Source organism: Hydra viridissima, unplaced genomic scaffold, assembly GCF_058129835.1.
Source record: "Hydra viridissima isolate aposymbiotic clone 2 unplaced genomic scaffold, HvirCarnegie_v1 scaffold_1, whole genome shotgun sequence".
NCBI lineage: Eukaryota > Metazoa > Cnidaria > Hydrozoa > Anthoathecata > Hydridae > Hydra > Hydra viridissima.
Window position 1 is genome coordinate 8,533,367 of NW_028324300.1, and position 20,995 is coordinate 8,554,361.

General features: G+C 30.1%; 2 protein-coding genes across 7 annotated transcripts; one reads left to right on the forward strand and one right to left on the reverse strand.

Annotated features, from left to right (window-relative positions):
* The first annotated feature begins 1,816 nt into the window (after positions 1-1,816).
* On the forward strand, positions 1,817-3,498 carry LOC145187731 (uncharacterized). Its single transcript, XM_090085029.1, has 2 exons — positions 1,817-2,814; positions 3,274-3,498. The coding sequence occupies exon 1, from the start codon at positions 1,944-1,946 to the stop codon at positions 2,802-2,804; it is 861 nt and encodes a 286-aa protein (XP_089941155.1). The 5' UTR covers positions 1,817-1,943; the 3' UTR covers positions 2,805-2,814; positions 3,274-3,498.
* Positions 3,499-5,625: 2,127 nt separating this feature from the next.
* Positions 5,626-20,256, reverse strand: LOC145188089 (pappalysin-1-like). Of its 6 annotated transcripts, XR_013846992.2 has the most exons (13): positions 17,858-20,256; positions 16,061-16,209; positions 15,292-15,667; positions 14,920-15,163; positions 14,530-14,786; positions 14,237-14,400; positions 13,385-14,060; positions 12,995-13,244; positions 8,496-8,721; positions 8,210-8,410; positions 6,632-7,001; positions 6,091-6,201; positions 5,626-5,894 (listed from the first exon to the last, which is right to left on the reverse strand). XR_013846992.2 is itself a non-coding variant. In XM_080064650.2 (12 exons), the coding sequence occupies exons 1-11, from the start codon at positions 19,656-19,658 to the stop codon at positions 6,633-6,635; spliced, it is 4,713 nt and encodes a 1,570-aa protein (XP_079920776.2). In that variant the 5' UTR covers positions 19,659-20,256; the 3' UTR covers positions 5,989-6,201; position 6,632. The 6 variants fall into 6 exon arrangements, 4 of the variants coding, with proteins under 4 accessions (XP_079920776.2, XP_089951828.1, XP_089951819.1 ...); XR_016454925.1 differs by lacking the exon at positions 5,626-5,894 and having other exon boundaries at positions 5,989-6,201; positions 8,492-8,721; XM_080064650.2 differs by lacking the exon at positions 5,626-5,894 and having other exon boundaries at positions 5,989-6,201.
* Positions 20,257-20,995: the final 739 nt, after the last annotated feature.

The window sequence follows — 20,995 nt, forward strand, 5'->3', positions numbered from 1 at the left end:
AAAGTATATTTTGAAAATATTTTAAAAAATATAGTCCCCAAATAACTTTGGCATTTTGCAGACTTTTTGTGCAGAAAGTTGGAACTGGATAACAAGACTATAGATAGTCTAAAGAAGTTCTGCAGATTCCTCATTGTTACATCTCTAGATTGTTGTATCTGCTTCCATTTTTTTAACTCTAAGAGTTTAGACCGTCAACTTGCTGATACTGGATTGACTGTACTGAGAAGACAATTAGATAATTTGTATTTAACACCAGACGTGATTGTGTTTTTACTGATTTCTGCCAAGCTCAGCAACAATAAAAGATCAAGAATAACCAGCCATCTTTTGTTTACAAGCCGAATATACCTGAAATGTAAAAACTTAAGAAGCCTGTATTACCGGTTGCTCCCCATTTGTTCAAATCCATCCTTGACACGGAGTGTAAAAGGCTTGAAGTTGATCCCGAACTATGGAACTATGATGAATGTTGCAAGAGATTTTATAAAGATTATTAAATTCAGTTGTTGATTTGGCAGAGAGAGGCTTAAAGATTGCACAAGGCTATTGTAAAATTCTAACAAGCAGTTACAAAGTGAGATCCGAGATCCTCCAGAACATAGAGAGAAATAGAAAACTGTATCCTGATTTCAAGAAGAATACACTGAGTTCATAAGTTTTAGATTTTTTTTCAAATCGTTTTGTGTTTAATCAAATAGTTCTAAATAAGAAATATTTTTTTCGCGCTTATTTCTTTTACAAATACAAATTAAAGTAAGATTAAATTTTTTTTTTTTTTTTTTCATTAATTGATCCCCACTATTTATATAAAGTACCTATGTCATTGTAAGAGTTGCAAAAAAATGCAAAAAAAAATCACAAAGCTTATCAGTTTTGTAAATTGTCTAAAATCGGTAATAATGAACCAATTGTCTATTTGCGAAGGTCTAGACGGTATTAAAGGGATACCTCAAGTCTCTCCTTTAGGAAAAAAAAACCCCGATCTTTCCTTTAGGAAAAAAAAAGCCATGGCAAATATTTGTAAAAAGCAATTTTAAAAATCTGGCACTTGCTCGATGATATCAAGAAAATTTCTTTATGTTAACCCTGAATTACACAAGAGATGAAGGTAAAGATTTAAATTCAGCAATAGAGATATTAAACTGATTTAAAGTGGTAAAAATCATGCAGAAAGACAAGTTAAAGTAATCAAAGAATGTATTGGACTTATCATTCGCGATAAATCCTAAGCTTTATTTTCTGCTACAAGTTTTTAAAAAATATGGTCAGCAATTTATCTGGTCGAAAGCAAAGTTTGGCAAAGAAGCCAGCAAAAGAACATTTTGGCTCAATAAATGTTTTTAAAAAACATTAAAGTTCATACTTTTGTTACAAATTGAATATTATACAACATGACAGTAACTGCGTAATTTAAACTCGTAAACTAGTAAATTTGTTCAATTTGTGTAATCAAAGATTGTGTGAAGCCATAGAAATTATTGATCATTATTATTCATTCTCAATCTGTCAAGTTTTAAAAAATTTAGTTTAAAGCACTTTAGCTACCCCTAATAAGAAATTTTCTTTTGAAGAAATTTGGGTGGAAATATTTTTTTCTTGAAAAGAATAACTTACAGGGTAGAACCATCAAAATGAAATAAAAAAATTATTTTCTAAAATGAGCTCCTTAAAAATATATATAATATTGTAATGTAGTGCAATTTTTTTGTTCATTCGTCAAGTATTTTCAAGTCCTTTGAAGCGGCGAGATGTTTATTTAGTTGATGTTTGTCTTTTTAAAATGTTTGGAGATTATCGAGAGAAAATCCATCTTTTGCCTTTTCATTCGTTATTGAAAATGATATACACAATATCAAATTTCTTTTATTCTGCTTTAACGAGTAGTTTATGAAATGTTTTAGTTTTAAAATTTCTTACAATCGATACCTTAATTTCAAAAAATGATTGGAGAAATTTTTGATAAGAATTTGTATCTTAGAAGTTTGCAACTTACAGCGTACATGAATAAAACGAACGTGGTAGAAACCAGCAAAAGCTTGTTATACGACATAGTAAAGAAGCATTCACAAGTTATAGTTTATCATAATCTTGGCGTTTACAAATCTACTTCAACAATAGACTTGTCTATTGAGTCGTTACAGGATCGACTGTTAGTTAAACTGTTAGGAGGAATGTGCTATGAAACTTCAGAACTCTTGTGGCATGCTCTAACTTCATTCGGATTTAAAGCACATCGAGTACAAACAGTTGTCTTAAACAACAAACCCTTCAATAAAGATACGCCTTCTACACATAACATCTTGATAGTTTTTTTTGAAGGTAATAAGTTTCTTATAGACGTTGGTTTTGGATACAACAGCATCAGAGAACCTCTCCCGTTTTCTTTTACAAAAACGGAAGCAGCATTAACTCTGCTAGGGGAAAAGTATGTCCTGTCGTGCGAACTCGATTATTACGTGCTGAGTATGGAAATACAAAACGAACAATTAACTTTTTATTGTTTCAATAAAACCCAACATTCCTCTCCAGAAATAATCAACGCTGAACAGACTATGAAAAATTACTCTGCTTTTATAAATTACTCTGGGTTCTCAAGAATAAGAGACGGTTGTATAAAATGCGGTAAGACGACAGAATTGGGTAGAATCGGGTTTGAGTATGATAATAAAAACGAGGTTTTCATAAAAATAACATTTGATAGAGATTTCGGCATTAGAAAAACTTTTGTCACAAAAGATGAGTTTGAGCAGAGCATCTGCAAAGAATTGAATATTTTTTTAAACTTAAGTAAACTGCTGTAATGCAAAAAAAGTAAGTCAGAAAGTTTAGTCTTACAGACATTTGTCAGCACGAATTTTTTATTCAAGAATTTGGAATAAAAAAAAAGTATATAAAAGGTATAAAAAGAACAAAAGTCTTTACCATCTTTAGTATTTGAAATAGTTGCTTTTAACTAAAATATTACTTTTATTTTCAACTCGGTTTTGACAACTCTAACCCAATTCCAGAAAACACACAACGTTGAAACAACGTTGAAATAAGATTAATCGACGTTGATCAACGTTATTTCAACGTTGTTTCAACGTTGTGTGCCTGCTGGGATCATCTTTAGCCATAAAGCTTTTTTTTTACTGACAAATTTTATTAGATTTTACTCCTTTGTTTATGCTCTAAACTTCATCAAAAAGACTTAAATCTTATTAAAAGGTTTTAATTTCATGTTCACATCTTACAAGCTTCAGAATGAAAACAAAAGCTTTATACTTTTAGACCTCTAAGGAGCACGCTCAAAGGTTTGTACAAAATGTGGACGCAAGAAAAATCTTCGTGCTCAAGATCAAAGAGGAATTGAAGGTGGTTGCTTTCTAAAAGTATACCTGGATATTATTGATACAGAGATAAGTTCTGATTTAAAATCAAAAAGGTTTTAAAATGAGAATGGGTTGGCTCTGCCAGCCCCAACAAAAAGACGTAGGGGTCAAAATTATCGCTCTAGTTGATTATGTTCCGGAACAAAAGAGAAATATGAAAAAAATCGGTCCTTTTTTTCCGATCTTCGTCTTCGATATGAAGCTTTAGAATATATTTTGAGCATTATTACCCCATCATGCCTGATGGTGTATATCGAGCAAAGTTAATTAAAATCTTAACTCGATTAAAAATTGTTTAGCGTTAGTATATATTTATCATTAGCATATATTTATCAAATGAATTTTTAAAAATGCTACTTTCAGAAAAATATTATTTAAGATAAATAAAATGAAACATTTTTGTATTCATTTTTTCAATAGATTGCAGATTAGATAATTAACACCCACCACTTCCTGCTAAAAGAATTTTTTTGAAAGGGTACCGTAGAGGTTTGGGTGAAAATAATTAAAACAAAATTTTGAACAACCTGGAGGATCTTGAAATATCTCAGGTTCTTCAACTTAGAGCTATAGTTCAGTGTATGAAAGACGTTAAAATAGTAAATAATACTTGTTTTGGTTGAACTCTTGAGTCAAAGTCTAACGTAGCATTTGCAGAAGTAAAAAATTTCTTTCTACTTCCACAAAATCTTACACAGGTTTAAGGGGAAATTATCTCCGCAAGCAAGAATTTTACATTTTCCTGTCATGATCTTTTATTAAATTTAAACCAATATGAAGTGGATTTAAACGTATAAAAGAGCAAACTCAACATGGAGAGTGACTGCTATCTCTGGAAATGAATTAAATGAATTTAGCTCTTTGACAAATGTTATCAAAATTTTGATTAATTGACAAATGTAAAGAAAATTTTGAATCTTTTTCTTGCTAACAAACTCATCCGAGTAACACTATACACTCGGTATGCAGAAACATTACTAAGCCCATAACTTACTTACTTATACCTTGTTCAAGGATACTGTCAATAGGGTATCCTAGAAAAATCAGGACGGGACTGACCCAATCTCAAATTATCACGCTTCCTCCTCCTTGTTTAACAGCCGGAAATTGGTGTTTGGATTTAATCTTTGACCGATCATAATTCATTCTATTAGATCTAAATAGCATAAAATTTGAATCGTCACTCCAAAGAATCAGCCCAATTTTTTGATTTTCAGTAGAGATGACATAGGGCAACTTAACTTATTTTAATTTATACAAATTAATTTAAGTTCGATTTATAGTTTTAAATGTTGGAGTTATTCAAATAAAAGAAAGGTTGTGCTTTAAATTTGATAAAAAAAAAAAAAAAAAAAAAAAAAAGATAATTAATTCGTGCATTAATATCTATGCAAATTTCTTCACCAAACAAAACCTTCAGTTTGCTCTAAACTAAAAACCTATCGGCACAAATGTGACCGAAGAACTCCTTCAGGTTGATGCAACGCGATGACTAGATACGTAACTTGTGTAATCAATCACAATAAAATTTAATAAAAATCCGCAGGTGTACTAACAACTATTTACCATAAATCTTTTTCTAACAATATTTTTGAATGTAATATATAAGTTACAAACTATGATAGGAAAAGAGTTGGAATGCATATTACATCTTGTATACCGCATGTTTGATATTTACAGTCAGAATTTTTACCCTTTCTACTGTTTAGGTAGATATTGGTAACTTTTATGAATCTGGTGTGAAACTATGATTATTTTTCAAGATGTCCTGATGAGTAAAACGTGACGAAATCCTAGCCATTTCGGTATAATTTTCTACTAAATACTTTTCTTTAAAATTTCACAACATTCTTCACCAATCGCAATTTTTTCCCGCTTCACGATAACATTCTACATTTAACCTGGTTTGCATGTTAAATTTAATTTGGAGTTTTTAATTAAATCATTTTTTTTAGGCTCTTACTTGAATCAAAGCTCTTGCTTGAATCAAAATATGTAAGATATGTTTACTTAGTCTGATTTACTGCTATTGTATTATTAACAGATTATTATAGTTCAATGTTTAGTAATATTTGTATGATTCAAAAGTCCAGGATTAAAATTGAACAAACTTTCAGGGTGTCAGTTATCAGTATGAAAAATTGGCTTCTTTAATTAAAACAAAGAAAAAAAAATTTTTTTTTACATTTTAACTTCGCTTGGGTACTTTGAGACCTCAAAAAAATTTGACAAATAAAGATCAAGAGACAACTTTTGAGGTGCCAGAGGTTTTCGTTTAATGATATATTATTGTTCTACAGTGTACTGACAAACTTTCTGCGGAAAATTAAACCAACCATTTCCAGGTGTATATGTAGATCAATAATTTGTCATTGCATGAAGCTCTTGATTCAGCTTACCAATCACGAGTCCGGTATGAAAGTTCTGTAATCCAGACGCTGTTGTGTTTGAACCAGACGACCATTTTGCTTTCGTCCAACCGAGCCGCAGTTTCGAGCATAAAGGACATTAGCGTCGTACCTACAGGTTTATATAAAAGCGAACTTGGTAGGAACTAGGTAGAAACTAGGTAGGCCAAAACTATTTATTCTACCGATGGGTAAAAGACAGAACAGAAGCGAAATAAACTTACATTTAATTTTCTCTTTTACAATTCTATTTTGATCTTATTTCATTTTATATAGTATAGCATAAATAAATAAATATAAAATATTACCAAAGTTAAACCCAAAAATATACATTTTGCCAATAAATCTAGCGGACACTGGTGAATTTAATTTTTCAGTAATTGTCTTATAAAAAAATCGAGAAAAGTTGATGAGAGCAGCTAAAAAATAAAAATAACAAAAAACAAATCACAACAGCAGCAAAAACAACTCAAAAATAAATATTAATGGTCTATAGTAAAAGAAGGCCAACAATGACCAACAAGAACAACGATAACAAATAAATAAAGACAAAAAAAAGTCAGTATAAAATATATATTCCTCTGATTTATGAAAGCTCTAAATTTTTTTAACTATTTTTTTGCTTTCTACTAAAAACGTTTCTGCCGAAGTAAAGATTAAATATTGGTATCAAGTCTTCAAATTTAAATATAAAAACATTGTATAATATTTCTATAGTAAAAATAAAAAACGCCTCGCAAGTTTATTTCAGTGAAAATGCAAACAAAGCACATTTAAAAAAAAATAAATGAAGGGAAACTAATCAATTTGATTTTGATGCGAATTAAACGAAACTGATAGATTATATACCTCATAAGTCTTCCTCGTCTTCATCTTCCTCGTCAATTTCTTCAACTTCGTCAGAATAGTCAACAACAGACTGTTCTGAGCCTTTTCCAGTAATTCGTTCGTCTTGGAGCATTTTTAAAGCAACAGGGTCAACACAGTCACATTTTGGGGAGCTTGCAAACAAGTAATTCACTTTTGCTTTTAAGGTTTTCTTACAGCAATCTCCCCCATCATAACCGCAATGTTTTGTGTTATAAAGGCAATCACAGAAACCGTCTTTAATGAATTGATGCATACACGGCTGAACACATTCAAACGAATGTAATGGAGGCAACCATCTTTTGTTTGGCATACAGTACAGCGCTACATCTATTGTAAAATTGCTACTGTCCTACAAAGAATAATGAATAGAAAAAAAAAATTCAACTAAACTTGTAAAAATTTTTACAAATAATTCATTTCGCTTTCATGTCGTATGAATTATTCATGCAATTATCTCTCTTATCATTTCAATAAGATTTTTACCCACCTGATTGGTGTGTTTCAATGGTAAGTTAACATTTTTAGCTATTCAACATACTGTTTACCAAAAATTATGTTGTTTACCAAAAAACATGTTGTTTCCAAATATTTCTTATTTGATTTTAAGTATCATGGATGCATATTATCACATATGGTTTGTAGAGAAGTCTTATTTTCTACAATACAAATTTAAATTATTTGAAACTCATTTGAAAAATAAAATAGCTTTTGAAATTATTTAACTTTATTCCCCATATTTCTTAATACAATTTTTTAAAATTGAAAACCACATTCTGTTGTACTACTTGACCCACAACTTAATGTTTTAACCCAAGAATAAAAAATAACCAAGCTAAAGAAGAATTCAAAAAAAAGTTCTTCAGGATTTTTACTTAGATCGAAAGTCTGAAATTGAGCTGAATCTTTGATGATTTTTTCAGCTTCAATATAAAAAACTAACAAATTCAGTTAAATTTTGCCAACCTGAATTTTGTAGTTTAAGCTGTACTTTTTTTTTTCTTTCTGCAATAACTCTTATTTGGTATAATTAAAATGCAGAAATATTAAATTTTTGATAATCCTATTTTTATTGATGAAGCTCTAAACAGTTTTCCACTTTTTCAGCCTTTTTTTTCCGTTTGTGCGGTCACCACATATTAAAAAGTAGAAGAGAGTTTGCATACAAATGGGAAAAACAGTAATTTGCAGTTTTTATTACTTTTGTAGTAATCACAGATAAATATCAAGCAAAAGTTCTACCACAAGTAAAAATACCCAAAATTAAATTAATATTTCTCCACTTGTTTGCTTAGAATACCCTAAATTCTGCAGTCACAGGGAGATTGCATTTAACAATTTATTAGAGTTATGATTTTTATTTACTTCATAAATCTATGGTTTTTAATCAATAATTTTGTTGAAACACTAAAGTGTTATAGTGTTGTCCAAACTATTTGAACAGAGAGGAAGGGGATATAAAGCATATCTTTTAGAGAACACCTGTTAGCGCAGTTTACTTGAACAAGTTTTCAACATAAACACAAAAATGACTTTAAAATATATTTTTAAGTAACCAACCTTGAAAATAATATCCAGGACTGAATTAACTTCAGCAAAACAGATTGGCCTGCAAACAGAACCAACTTGAAAGTTCTTACAAAGACTTGTATTGATAACTGAACTATTCTCAAAAGCTTCACAGAATCCAGAGTTTCTACAAACAGAAAATGTTTCTGACCACTCACCATTTTCCATACACTTGGTAGAAATAGTAAAATTCTAAAATGAAATAAATATTAAGCTAACAAGTACTTATTTAAAATCTGTCATAAAAAAGCTGATGCAAAGAAAAACTTTTACACACTATAGTTCCTAAACAGTTGGTTTTACACACGCTGCCATATTTGTTTTCATTAGTACAATTATACATTAGCTTGAAATAATCTGATAACTTTGGACAAGTGATCTTCTCACATACTCCATCTTGAATCCATTGCCTGTCTTCACCACATACTGTATTTACTGTGTTACCTCCAATTACACTTCCAGGAATATGACGCAAGGGTCTGTGACCTGGCCTGCATTGAAATCTAAAAAAAAATTTTTGCATTAATAAATATATATATATATATGGCTATTTCCACGATGGAAGAGATAAATTTCGTGTTTAAAAATTTCTTTTTTCAAAAAACTTTTTTTCTTTAATTGTAGTTTAAACACCTTAAAATTATTTTTAAAATAAATTTTGAGTAGAAAATATTTGAACCGACCAGATAAATTTGAAGAATGATAGCAACTGTTTTTTCTTTTTATTATTTGAAAAAATGAAAAAAATTTGAGGGCAAGTTATTGCAATATTTTAAACAAAACATATCCATATTTTTGTTTAGAAAGAATCTTTCAGATTATATATACAGTACTGTGCAAAAGAAAGTAGCACATAATAGAATTTTTATATATTCAAAATAAAATGTCAAACAAAATGAAATTAAAACAAAGATATATGTACAAACATATTTTTTATTAAATTGTGTAATATAATACAAGTTTTATTAAAAACATTTAAATTTATAACTATACATAGAGACTTAATTAACATTTAGTGTGACCACCATTATTTACAATAACATCTTGGAGCCTTTTAATTATACTTTTATACAGATTTTCAATAAATGTGATGGGGATATTATACCATTCTTCTTTTAGAACATTCCAAAGTTCATTTACATTCTTTGGCAACCTTTCCATCTTCTTTCTGTCTAAGTAGTCCCACACATGTTCAATTATGTTCAAATCAGGGCTCTGAGGAGGCCAAGGCATGGTTTTAAGCACTCCCTCCTCTTCCAGATTTGACAAACAATTTTTAACTAATTTGCAAGTATGTTTGGGATCGTTATCCTGTTGTAGGATAAAATAATCCCTGATCAGTTGTCGTCCAGAAGGCACAGTATGATTATGTAAAATATTTTTATATTTTTCACCTGTAAGCTTTTCTGTTATTCTAACAATGTCCCCTATCCCTTTTATTGAAATACACCCCCAAACTTGAATATTCCCCCCACCATGTTTGATAGTTGATGCTAGACATGGCTCTTTCAATGCCTCTCCCTTTCTTCACCTAACATCTATTTGTCCCAAATATTTGAAATTTAGATTCGTCTGTAAACAATACCTTGCCCCATTGATTTTTCTTCCACTCTTTGTGCTCTCTGGCGAACTTTAATCTTTTTTCTTTATTACCTTTGCGTAGTAAAGGTTTTTTAATAGCTACACAGCCTTTTAATCCAGATTTTATTAGAGATCGTCGCACAGTAGATGCATGTACTAAAGTTCCACTAGCTCTTTTAAGATCTTGAACGAGTTCTGCGCTTACTTTCTTGCGATTTCGTAGCGCTGTTATTTTTAAAAACTGTTCATCACATAAGCTTAACTTCTTAGGACGACCAGACCTCTTTTTATCCACTACATCACCAGTTTCATTATATTTTTAAACTATTTTTTGAACTGAGGCTCGTGAACAATTCACACGTTTGGCTATTTTAACTTGACTATAGCCCTCTTCATGTAAAACAATGATGCGATTTCTGTCATTTATTGATATCTTTGGCATTTTATTAGTACTGAAAAGTAATTTTATTATAAAACAAAACTTTTGAAAAAAAAAAAAATTTTTTTAGACGAAAAAATCTGTAATTAACGCGAGAACTCAACAGTAACTAAAAATTCTTCGCCACATTCTTATTTATCAAAAAATATTTAACAATAATAAATTTAAACAAAATAAATAAATAGTACAGTGATTGATGTAATCAATTTCTAGTGTTGATCCTTGTCCGCAATAAATGAGCAAACATTATAAGTGGGTGAAAAATGATGCGAGTTGAAACCATCTAATAAATATTAATAAAAAAATTATATTATTAACGAAATAATTAACTAAAATAAATAAATATAGTTTTATTTAAAAGAATACCTTTAATACGTTTAATTTAATAAAAACTCAATATTATTTACTTATATTTATTCAAATGTGCATTTTTTTAAAAATTTCTTAGGTGCTACTTTCTTTTGCACAGTACTGTATATGTCTTCAGAAAAAAAAATTTTACTCTAAAAATAATTCAAGTGTTTTTTTGTCACGTACACATCTGCAAAAACTAGGTTGCGTCACTGAACTAAAAGCTAAAAAAAGTTTAATTATCACAATGAAATTAGGCTTTAAGGCAAAGTTTTTTTAAAAATCATATATTTTAATGTAAACTTTTCATCACTATTAAAAAAAAATGGTCAAAAAGCATTAAATTAACTTGTAGTTATAGTTTAAAAGCTGTTGAGCCACTGAACCAATTAATGGGATAAATAGCGTTTTAAAAATTCCATGATAAGGAAGTCAAAATATTATCCAAATATTCAGATTCCGTTGTAGGTTTTACTCGAATAAATTTTGCATTTTAGTATTGTGAAGGGCTATTAGTAAATATTAGTAAAATATTGAATTTATGTTAATATTTTCTTATAAAGTTGTAAATTTTAAAGAAATGGAATCAAAATTAGAAGTAAAAAAAAATGTTATGCAGAATACCAAGCTAATTATGTTTCTCGGAATGCTGATAAAAAGATAGAAATGTCCAGAGTAAGATCTAAGAGATATCAAGAAAAATTGAAAGCCGATCCTAATAAAAAAACAGCTTATACTGCTCAAGCAAAATTAAGAGTTTTCAAAAGTCGCGCTCTAAAAAGAAAACTTTTAAATCAATCTCAAAGACCTAGCTCATCTTTTAAAAATGTTCAACAAAGAGGAAAAGCATTGAAAAAAAGTTTAAAAGCACTAAAATTTGATAGCATAAAAATTGGACTCAGCAAATTTTGCGAACTTCATCCACCTAATATGAAATCAGTTACAAAATTTCTGCATAATGTTTGTGTTTGTAGTTTGCATAAAAATATGCGATTTGCCTTAGATGCATTAAAAAATCAATTCAAGCATCTTCAATCAAAGTTGGATCTGAAATGATAAAGAAGTTTGTTTGTAAAACATACACATACAACTGCACCTATGACAAATCCGTTGCATGCAAAGGTATGAAACAGTTCGATAAACACTTACAAACTGTTAATACATTTAGTTTCGAAGTATCCTGGGACAAGTGGAGAAAGCCTGAAACTAAAACATATGCAAACATTGAAAAAATTTCAAAAAAAGTTACTGTAGCAAAACTCATCCAACACATATCAGCAATGCATGATAAGTTCGTTAAACACACATTTGTAAAGAAAAACCAATCAACAACTTTTAAGAAACTGAAGGAAGTTTTGATGAGTATTAATTCTGAAATTGCGGAATCCTAGTTGATTGGGCTAAAAGCGCTAGGTGTTTCTATCAAAATGAACCGCAAGCGGTTCTTTTTGGTCAAAATCAAATTTATATCATGACCCTTGCAGTCTGGAACATTGAGTTAAAAACATTTGCCATAGTTTCTGATTCAGTTGATCATACAAAGTCTTCCATTATACTGTACATTGACAAAATCCTTTATTCCTGATCAAGTCAAAGAAGTACACATGTTCAGCGAATATGCTACTTCTCAGTTCAAAAACAAAAGCATTATGGCTGCACTGGTTGTGTTTGAAAAACATTTTCATAAAAAATTCTTCTGGTATTTTTTTTCAGCAATGCACGGGAAAGGAGTGGTTGACGGAATAGAAGCTACTGTTAAGCGAATCGCAGCCCTGAGAGTTAAATCTAGTCAATGCGAGATCAGGTCAGCAGCAGATTTTGCATTAGCATTACAAGATTTGCAAATATCTGTAATTCATGTCAGAAAACGACACAAGACAACAAAAAAATGAACTTGGATTCAGTTCAATTTTAAGTTATTCAAGAAAAATCAAAGATTAATTAAAATCACATTATTTTTATGTTCAGAATGATAACATTGTTCCGATGCTATTTTCACCTGAGTATAATTAAGGTTTATTACAAAAAACAAAACTTTTTAAAATGATTTTAATTCCATCTTTTTGTTTTGTCACTGAATGTTGCATTACTGAACTGATAGTTTTTTTCTGTAAAATAAAACGATATGAAAACTTTTCATAATAAATGATCAAAAATATTTCTATTTTAACGTTATAAATTACTTCAACACAATTTTATACTAATATGGAAAACATTTTATTAGTTTTTTACAGCAATTTTATTACCTTAATATTATTAGAAGTTAAAAGGAAATATAATATAATTAAATATTTAAATGTAATTGCATTTTAAAATATTTAATTATATAATTATAATAAAATATAGACCTATAACAATATACCAAATATAATAAAGTAAAAACAACTTGTATGAGAGCATTATACCTGCATCGTGTTCCCATCTCTATATGGTGGTTTTCACCAGGAACATTGCAATTGCTTCCTAATTCATCAGATAAATACGGCATAGCATTTTCTACTTGAACTGATCGAGAACAAGTGGAGAAACAGAATGCTTGTGGTTTGGTCCAAGTTCTATCTGTTTGACAGGTGATTTGGGTGTTGTTTCCAAACAAGAAATTACCTGGTTTACATTTAAAAGAGCAAACTGAACCAGCAGTTTTCAAAGAACAAACTATAAAAGATATTTTAAAAAATCATTATAATCCTAAACTTGAATAAAGAAAAAGCAAAAAATCTTTCAGTAATTTTAATAAATCTCCTATAATTTATAAACTAAAATATGTACATAAGCAGAATCTTAAGTAAATTTACATAGAATTGCATGCTTGATTTGTGGAGTTTCACAAACAATAGGCTCACAAAAATATGGTATTGTCCATTTCCCTGCTTTACAGGTAGATACAAAAGTTACTTGTGGACTATACCCATTGTGACAATTAATCTGACACTTATCTCCCTCACTATTACCAGAGCATGATGCATTTGCATGATCCATATGAAATGGTCTGCAAAAATAGGCTTCTAATTGTACTTTCTGACACATCTTTGCATGTGGATCATAAACCTGGTTGTTTTCACATCCATAATATAATTCTGTATCCTTTGATCGAAGGGCTATTGCTGAGATTGCTAGATTTGAATAAACAGCACTGAACTGGATTCGTACAGCAACTGTTTTAAAGTCCACTGCAGTCATGTTTTTTATGATATGGACAACTAATGGATTATTTCTACAACTTATATCCACAGATTTTTTTCCTGTAATGCTATGATATTCTCCTTTATTGTCTTTCAGCTCTATAACTATGCTTGCTTTTTTTCCACCCACTAATCCAGAGCCATCAGAAGCAAAGTAAACCACAACAGCTGATGCTACAACTTCTCTTTTATAGCTGGCCTCAACCCATAAATAAGTGTACTTAGGGTTTTTTTTACATGAACGCCAAGCCAAAAGTGAATTGATTTCTTCAATATATGGCACACATTTCTAAAATTTGTAACCAAAAAATTTATATAGTAAAACTTAAAAGCTTTAAATAAAAAGAACATCCCTGAGTGAAGTATCTCAAAAAGTTGAAGCCTATTATTTAAAGTACCATTTCCTTATAGTTTAGCTTCATGGATGCCATAACAAAAGTAAAATATTCTTAAATAAAAACTTACTAATTCTATAGGTGGTTTCCCTGATATCACATTTTCTGAACATGCATCATTAGATTGTCCTGGCTTACCAATAACATTGTCTGCCCATTGATCTATAAAACCTTTAGGCGTAAAGTAACCACAATCATAAGAAGTTTGGTTTTTTTCAAAATCTTCACAAATTCCTAAACAAAACAGCTTGAATTTTGCATTAACTTTACTTTAAATTCCACAAAAATTTTTTTTTACATTACTACGTAGTTAACAATCAACTGTTACAGAAAGTTTCTCATTAAAGAATGTAAGGTCATTACCATCACTTTTGTAAACATAACACAGACTTGGTTGAAGCTTACAATTAAATGCTGACTCTATTTTACATTGAGTGTTACACCCATCATTATTCCGAAGATTACCATCATCACATTCTTCTCCAACCTCCTTATCTATAACACCATCTCCACAGAAACCATAATTAGAGTTAAATGTCAAACTAGGTGAAAGATGACTTTTATGTTTTCCTGATACTGACTGTATTTGATACTTATATTCAACATCATTCTGAATTTCACTAGGACGAAAAAAAAAGTATGAAAGTATTCATAAAAGTTAGAAATGGGAAAAACAACACACAGCGAAAAACAACAACTTCAACAACAAAAAACAAATATTTTACTTTTAAAAAAGATTTAAAATAAACCTACTCTTTAAACCTCAATTCCTTGACTTCGTGGTAAGCACCATTTTTAAAAGGTGGCTGTCTATATACATAATACTTTAAAGCTAACCTTTCACATTTTTTACAATGATGCTGGTTTATTTTTGAGATAAGCTGTACAGCATCAATAGCTGGCTGGTGGTCTGCAACATGAATCCTGACAAATAATACAATTTTGTGACAATTTATATATCTTGTATAAGGGATGTCACAATGAGCTGTACCAGGACCTAAAATTCAGGAATTTAGGATTTTAAAAGAGAAAAGAAATGAGAGCAAATGGAAAAAAGAACAATCATTCAATTTATAACACAAAATTTTTAAAAGCCTGATCCAAACCATGTACACTATTAATTACCTAACAATGTGGAGGAATTATCAGGGTGAAACAGCTCTATGTCTTTAATAGAATTTTTTGAGCGAAATGTAATCCAGATCTTTATTGAAGAAGGTATAACTTTATTATCAAAATAAACATCCAAATAACAATCTACCATTTTACAATCAACTGTTGGTAGCCATGCATGGGCATCTGCATGACATAAACCTATCACATCTGGAGGTCCTGTAGCTTGGTTTGCTGTAAATTTCCCATAATCATTTTTAGAATACTGTGGGGAAAAAGCCTGACTTGCAAATTGCTTTAAACTGTAGGAATCTGGTGTGCACATACTACACTCATGTTTCATATACTTTTTACCAAAACCAATTGGGGCTATCCATGTAATGACCAGCTGTAAAATATTTGTGAGAACTAAGAAAATTTTTAAGAAATCTAAGTACAAGTTTTAAGTTAAATGGGAATGTATTGCTAATGCAAAAGTTAAACATGGTAGATTTTCAAAAGTGCATATATAGCAAAAGAGCATAAGTAAAATAAAATCAAAAAATTTAAACTAAAAGCTCCTTTTTTATTATACTTCAGATCTGCTAGTTGAAAATAGTGCTTTTATTAGATAAAATTTTACTTTAAAAATAAACACTGAAATTGCTGATAAGAATCATAATTTAAACATTACTTAAGCTTCTTTTCTGTATAAACTGCAAATAAAACATATATTTCAAACTCTTTTCACATGTATAATTGTTTACTCTAAATACTGAGCTTTAGAAGTAATTACATATACCTTTCCATTGTCGCTAGAAAGAATCCTGGGTGCAAGAGGTAAAGTAGAAGGACTTATACCATCATGTTCTTGTAACAGTTGATAGTTTCGATCAATATAACAATGCATTCTTGCTTGCTGTTGGATTGTGAACTCATTTGCACAAGATCCTAAAAACATTAACAATATATATAATACATATAATACCATACCATGTATAATATAATATAATATAATATTTTATATATATATATATATATATATATATATATATATATATATATATATATATATATATATATATATATATATATATATATATATATATGTAACATTCCTATAAAATAAGTAAAATTACTCACCTGTACTCAACTAATGATGAATTAAGTATAATTTTGTAAATATCATTATGTATAATATAATCTACTCATACTTGTCAAGATACAACTGAACTAGTACATCTTAAGATGTAAAAAGAGTTGCATTAAAGATAAATTTCAAGTTCCCTGAACTGATATGTTACAGCCACGTTAAAAATTTTGTGACACTAAGAGCACAAACTCGTTTTTCTACCATTTTTTGTATTAAACTTGGTATTTTCTGACATTATTTCTTTAAAATTGTGGGTTACGAATTTACTTTTGGTATTCCTTATGAGAGGGTTAAACGAATGAAATTCTGACCGACAGACATGCTGAATATAAAATATTCTAATGAAGGGGTTAAGAAAAAGAGATTTTTAAGAGAAATATTTTAGGAAGTGTTTGATTTTAGATGGAGTTTCACGATTTGCAGCGAACGGCCAAAAATGTGCGAACTACAAAAAAATATTTTACTGATATTTTAGTTCCTATATTGTTTAAAGCTCGTCAGATATGCGAATCATTTCGACATGGAATGCGTTTAACAGCAAATCTGTCAATAGCGTCATTACTACGAGTAAATACGTTTAGTAAAATATTCGTCACTCATACGTATGAACCATTCACAAGTCAAATTGATTGACTCCACTTTTTAAAGTTTTTGAATTTTGAGTGTCAGAGCTCTTGTTTGTGTTAAGCGTCTGCGTATCGTTTCATTTCTGTATCAATCCTATATGATATTGGTAAAAAAGTGTCATCGGAATGACAAGAGTTCCGGTATATACCTAGATTTAAACTAACTACAATACCGGTTTAAATTTTTTTTACCGGTATTTTGTCGTAATCATTCCGATTACACCTTTTTTTTCCAATACCATATCGGAATGATAACGATACGGAAAATGATACGCAGATGCTTAGTTTGTGTCCTAATTTTTTACATTTATAAAAAAAGTTCTAATTGATAAGTAATTAACACCATAAAATGACAAAAATAAATTTTAACTTAAAGAGAATTTCAAAAAATCAACGTACATTATTCTATCACTTATTTTCACCTTTTGTTTTGTGGAATTAATCTATTCGGCAAGTGAGCGGCTCATGTATCGTTCTAAAATATTTTATTCATAATTATGTTAATTTTGGTCGGTTTTTAGCTTTGACAAAATCGTGAAAATCTGTAGCTGCGACACGTACCCGATATTTTACGCGGAAAATACCAAGCAAATAATCTTTGCGTTAGAAAACTTCTAATATTATTTCGTAATTTAAAAAAATCTCAAGTCAGACGAAAATTTTGGTAAAATGTTTTAGTATATAGTGAACCACTTGCAGTTGGCTGCTTTTTAGAGTGGGGTTACGCCATCAGGTTTTATGTATTTCTCTAAATTAGAGAAAACCTGAGCAACTTTTATGGAGGTAATAAGGAAAATTTCAATATAAATAAACTTCCCACCTGATGAGTAGCCCATATAATTTTTGTATGGTGTATTCTTATAACGGAATAATGAGCATTTTTTATCGTATACTTCGTCTTCACAACTCAAGTTTATCGGCGTTGGATTAGTGTCGTCACATAGATCTCCATTTATCATTGATGGTTTTTTCTCTGCGCATTTATCGTCACAAGTATATATTTCACTTACTCCCTTGTGAACATGCCATAAACCGAGGTTATGTCCTAATTCATGTACAATGTCGTTTATATTACTATTATGTGGACGACCAAACCGCTTAGAACTAACTATTGTACCACCTTGTATACCCAAGGCCTCTGGTACCCAGGGAAAAGTTGATTTACCTAACATTTCATTTTTAATCTTCAGTGGGAACAGGTTTAAATAGAATTTATTGTCAAGATTAACAAAAGATTTAAGCTCTGTTTCTTTAATGAAAGCGCGATTGTGGGATTCCGGATCGTAGCATGTTTTTGTTACATCCGTAATAGAGGCGTTGCAACAATCACCTCCGTCCCAATCCTTGGTTGACTTTTTATCAAAATCGTTTGAACCAAACTGTTTGTTGCATTCTGGGTTGCAGACATTATTTGCAATACTCTTGTCGTCGCAAGGTTTCTCACATTCGAGTAGTTTTTTTTCACTTTTACAATCGTTTGGACATTGTCCATAACAAGAAAGAACAACAGTTTTCTTTCTCAACGTTGAATTTCTTACTTCGTGAATTTTTAGTCTCCATGTGATGTTATATCTTGAAAATATTTCATTAAGATCATGATTATTTTGTTTAATTTGTTTTTCTGTTACTATAGGATCGGAGCCATCATCGTTGCTTATCATCACAACTCTGTAATTTAAAGATTTTTTTAAAAGTAGCATGTTTTCTTTTTTGGCGTAACTCTGTATCACTTCAGGATTGTCACAAACCGTAAATCCACACTTCGGTATTTCAATGCGAATATCATTTTGTTCCTTAGGAATATGAAACTTGACAAGTTTAGGTAAAATCCCTGTTACCCCGTAATAATTTAGATTGCTTTCGACGTTGAACTCTTCGTATAGAACCGTTGAATTTTTCAAATAATTAGAATCTTTGTTTTCAAAGTATGCGTTTCTTTTAATTTCAGAATGGGATTTTGCGGATTTCCAAATAATTATTTTATCGATAAGGCCACGAAATGTTGTATGACTATCAACGTCGCCACCTACTTCGATTGATGTACAGCTACGAAATGCGTTTATCAAAAAGGTTCCTTTTTGTTCAAAACTTGCCGATACTTTGGCTTGGTTCACATAAAGCTCCATTGATATACCGTCGTACAACGCTGCAATATGAAACCATTTATGGACTTCTATTGTTTGTCGAGCAGTGATTATTGACTTTTTTAAACTCATTTCTGTACGTAGTTCAAAATAAATTCTTAAATCTTTTTCCATTTCAAACTCTTTAACGCCTACAACAGCATAGGATATCCCATCAACAGTAGCGCAATGGTTATGCACTTTAATGAATGGAACTTTGTCTATTTGACCCCCTTCAAGTCGAACCCAAAATTCGATCGAAAATGTTTTTAAACTGAGTGGAATAGAATAATACCTAATAAGCTCAGATCCAGAAAACATCGCCACGTAGTTTTCTGTTTGCAAATCGTTTAGTTTAGCTAATTCTTCACTATGTTCGTAAGATACTTCTCTTCGAATTCGTTTAAAACTCTGCTGTAAACAAGTATGTTCGCTTTCACAGATTACTGGCAATAATAATAATAATACCACTATTAGTAGCTGCAATAAAATGTTCATAATTCGATGCTACGAGATTTTTTGAAAGGCAACATAATGCATGCAGAGTAATATTTTTGCGCGCCATTCATACTGTCATTGCAGTAACAAATAAATTTCACGTGTGTGTATAAGAGCTTACTGAAGCGTTAGCAATGCTTTTTTTATTTTTATGGTGCAAACCAAGCTCGACTCTTACTTAGACAAATAGCTGGCTAATCTTGTATTATGAATTTTAAACAGTTGACATAAAGTCCACGCTGCAATTTCATCTAAAATCACGATTTTGATCGGTTTAAGATAAATGATCAAAAACCAACAAATTCTGAAATTAGAATTCTATTAACCAAAAGCAAATACTGACGGGTGTCAAATAACGTGCAGAGTTAACGTCGCTGAAATTAAATTGGCTGTAGAGTTATCGACTTTTTGAAACTATCACATTTTCTATATTTTTTATTTGATCATGTTTTGCTGATGAATTGCAACAAACTGTTTGATTATTTGTTGACAAATATACTGTCGCTGTTTTGTTTGATGATTTTGGCAGATAAAAAAAAAAGGCGCATAGAATGAAAATAACAAGCAAGCTCCTCTGAGTTTCAAGCTCATTTCATATTTTTGTAAATTTTGTACTCGCGCAGCTTCGCGACTTAAAAATATTTTACGTTTAATTGGTTAATTAAAAAGGATTACATCTTATTTCTCTTTACGCAAGCAAAACCTTAATAATAGAATAAAATTACTTGAGGATTTTATTTTGATTTTAAATAAACATCCTTTTAAAAGATTTAAAAAAAAACTTTTAAATAGTTTTTTGACATTTAAGAAGTCGTCTGGGCGTACTACAGTCAATACGCTGTAGTCAATATACACCAGTGCGTGTGCGCGTGCGCGTGTGTGAGTGTGTGTGCTCAGTACAAACAAAGTAAAAACGATTAATAGCCATGTCATTTTAAACAATAGGGATTAGCACTTGTGTAGAAAAGCATTTGTATGATTTTTTAAAAACAATGTTAATACTATAAAACTTTTACACTTTTTATTTAGCATCTCACCATTTTTAAACTTTTTAAAAATGTTTCCTTTTAAAATTTCTTTTACGATGTTCTCCAGTAATTGAATTTCAAATAAAGCATTTTCATCTTTTTTAACGCAACTGTAATGTAAGCGCAATATTTTTCTCAGCTAAAAAAAAGAAGTTGCTGCTTCATTCGCAACGAGTTCACTGACGTCATGAGTAATCTTTTTCATAATGTCGAATAATTTCTCTGACCCAATCTCCTAGAATTATTCTTTTTAAACTATTTCACCAGAAAGAAAAGAAAAATACTTTACTTCTTTAAAGTTTTATATTT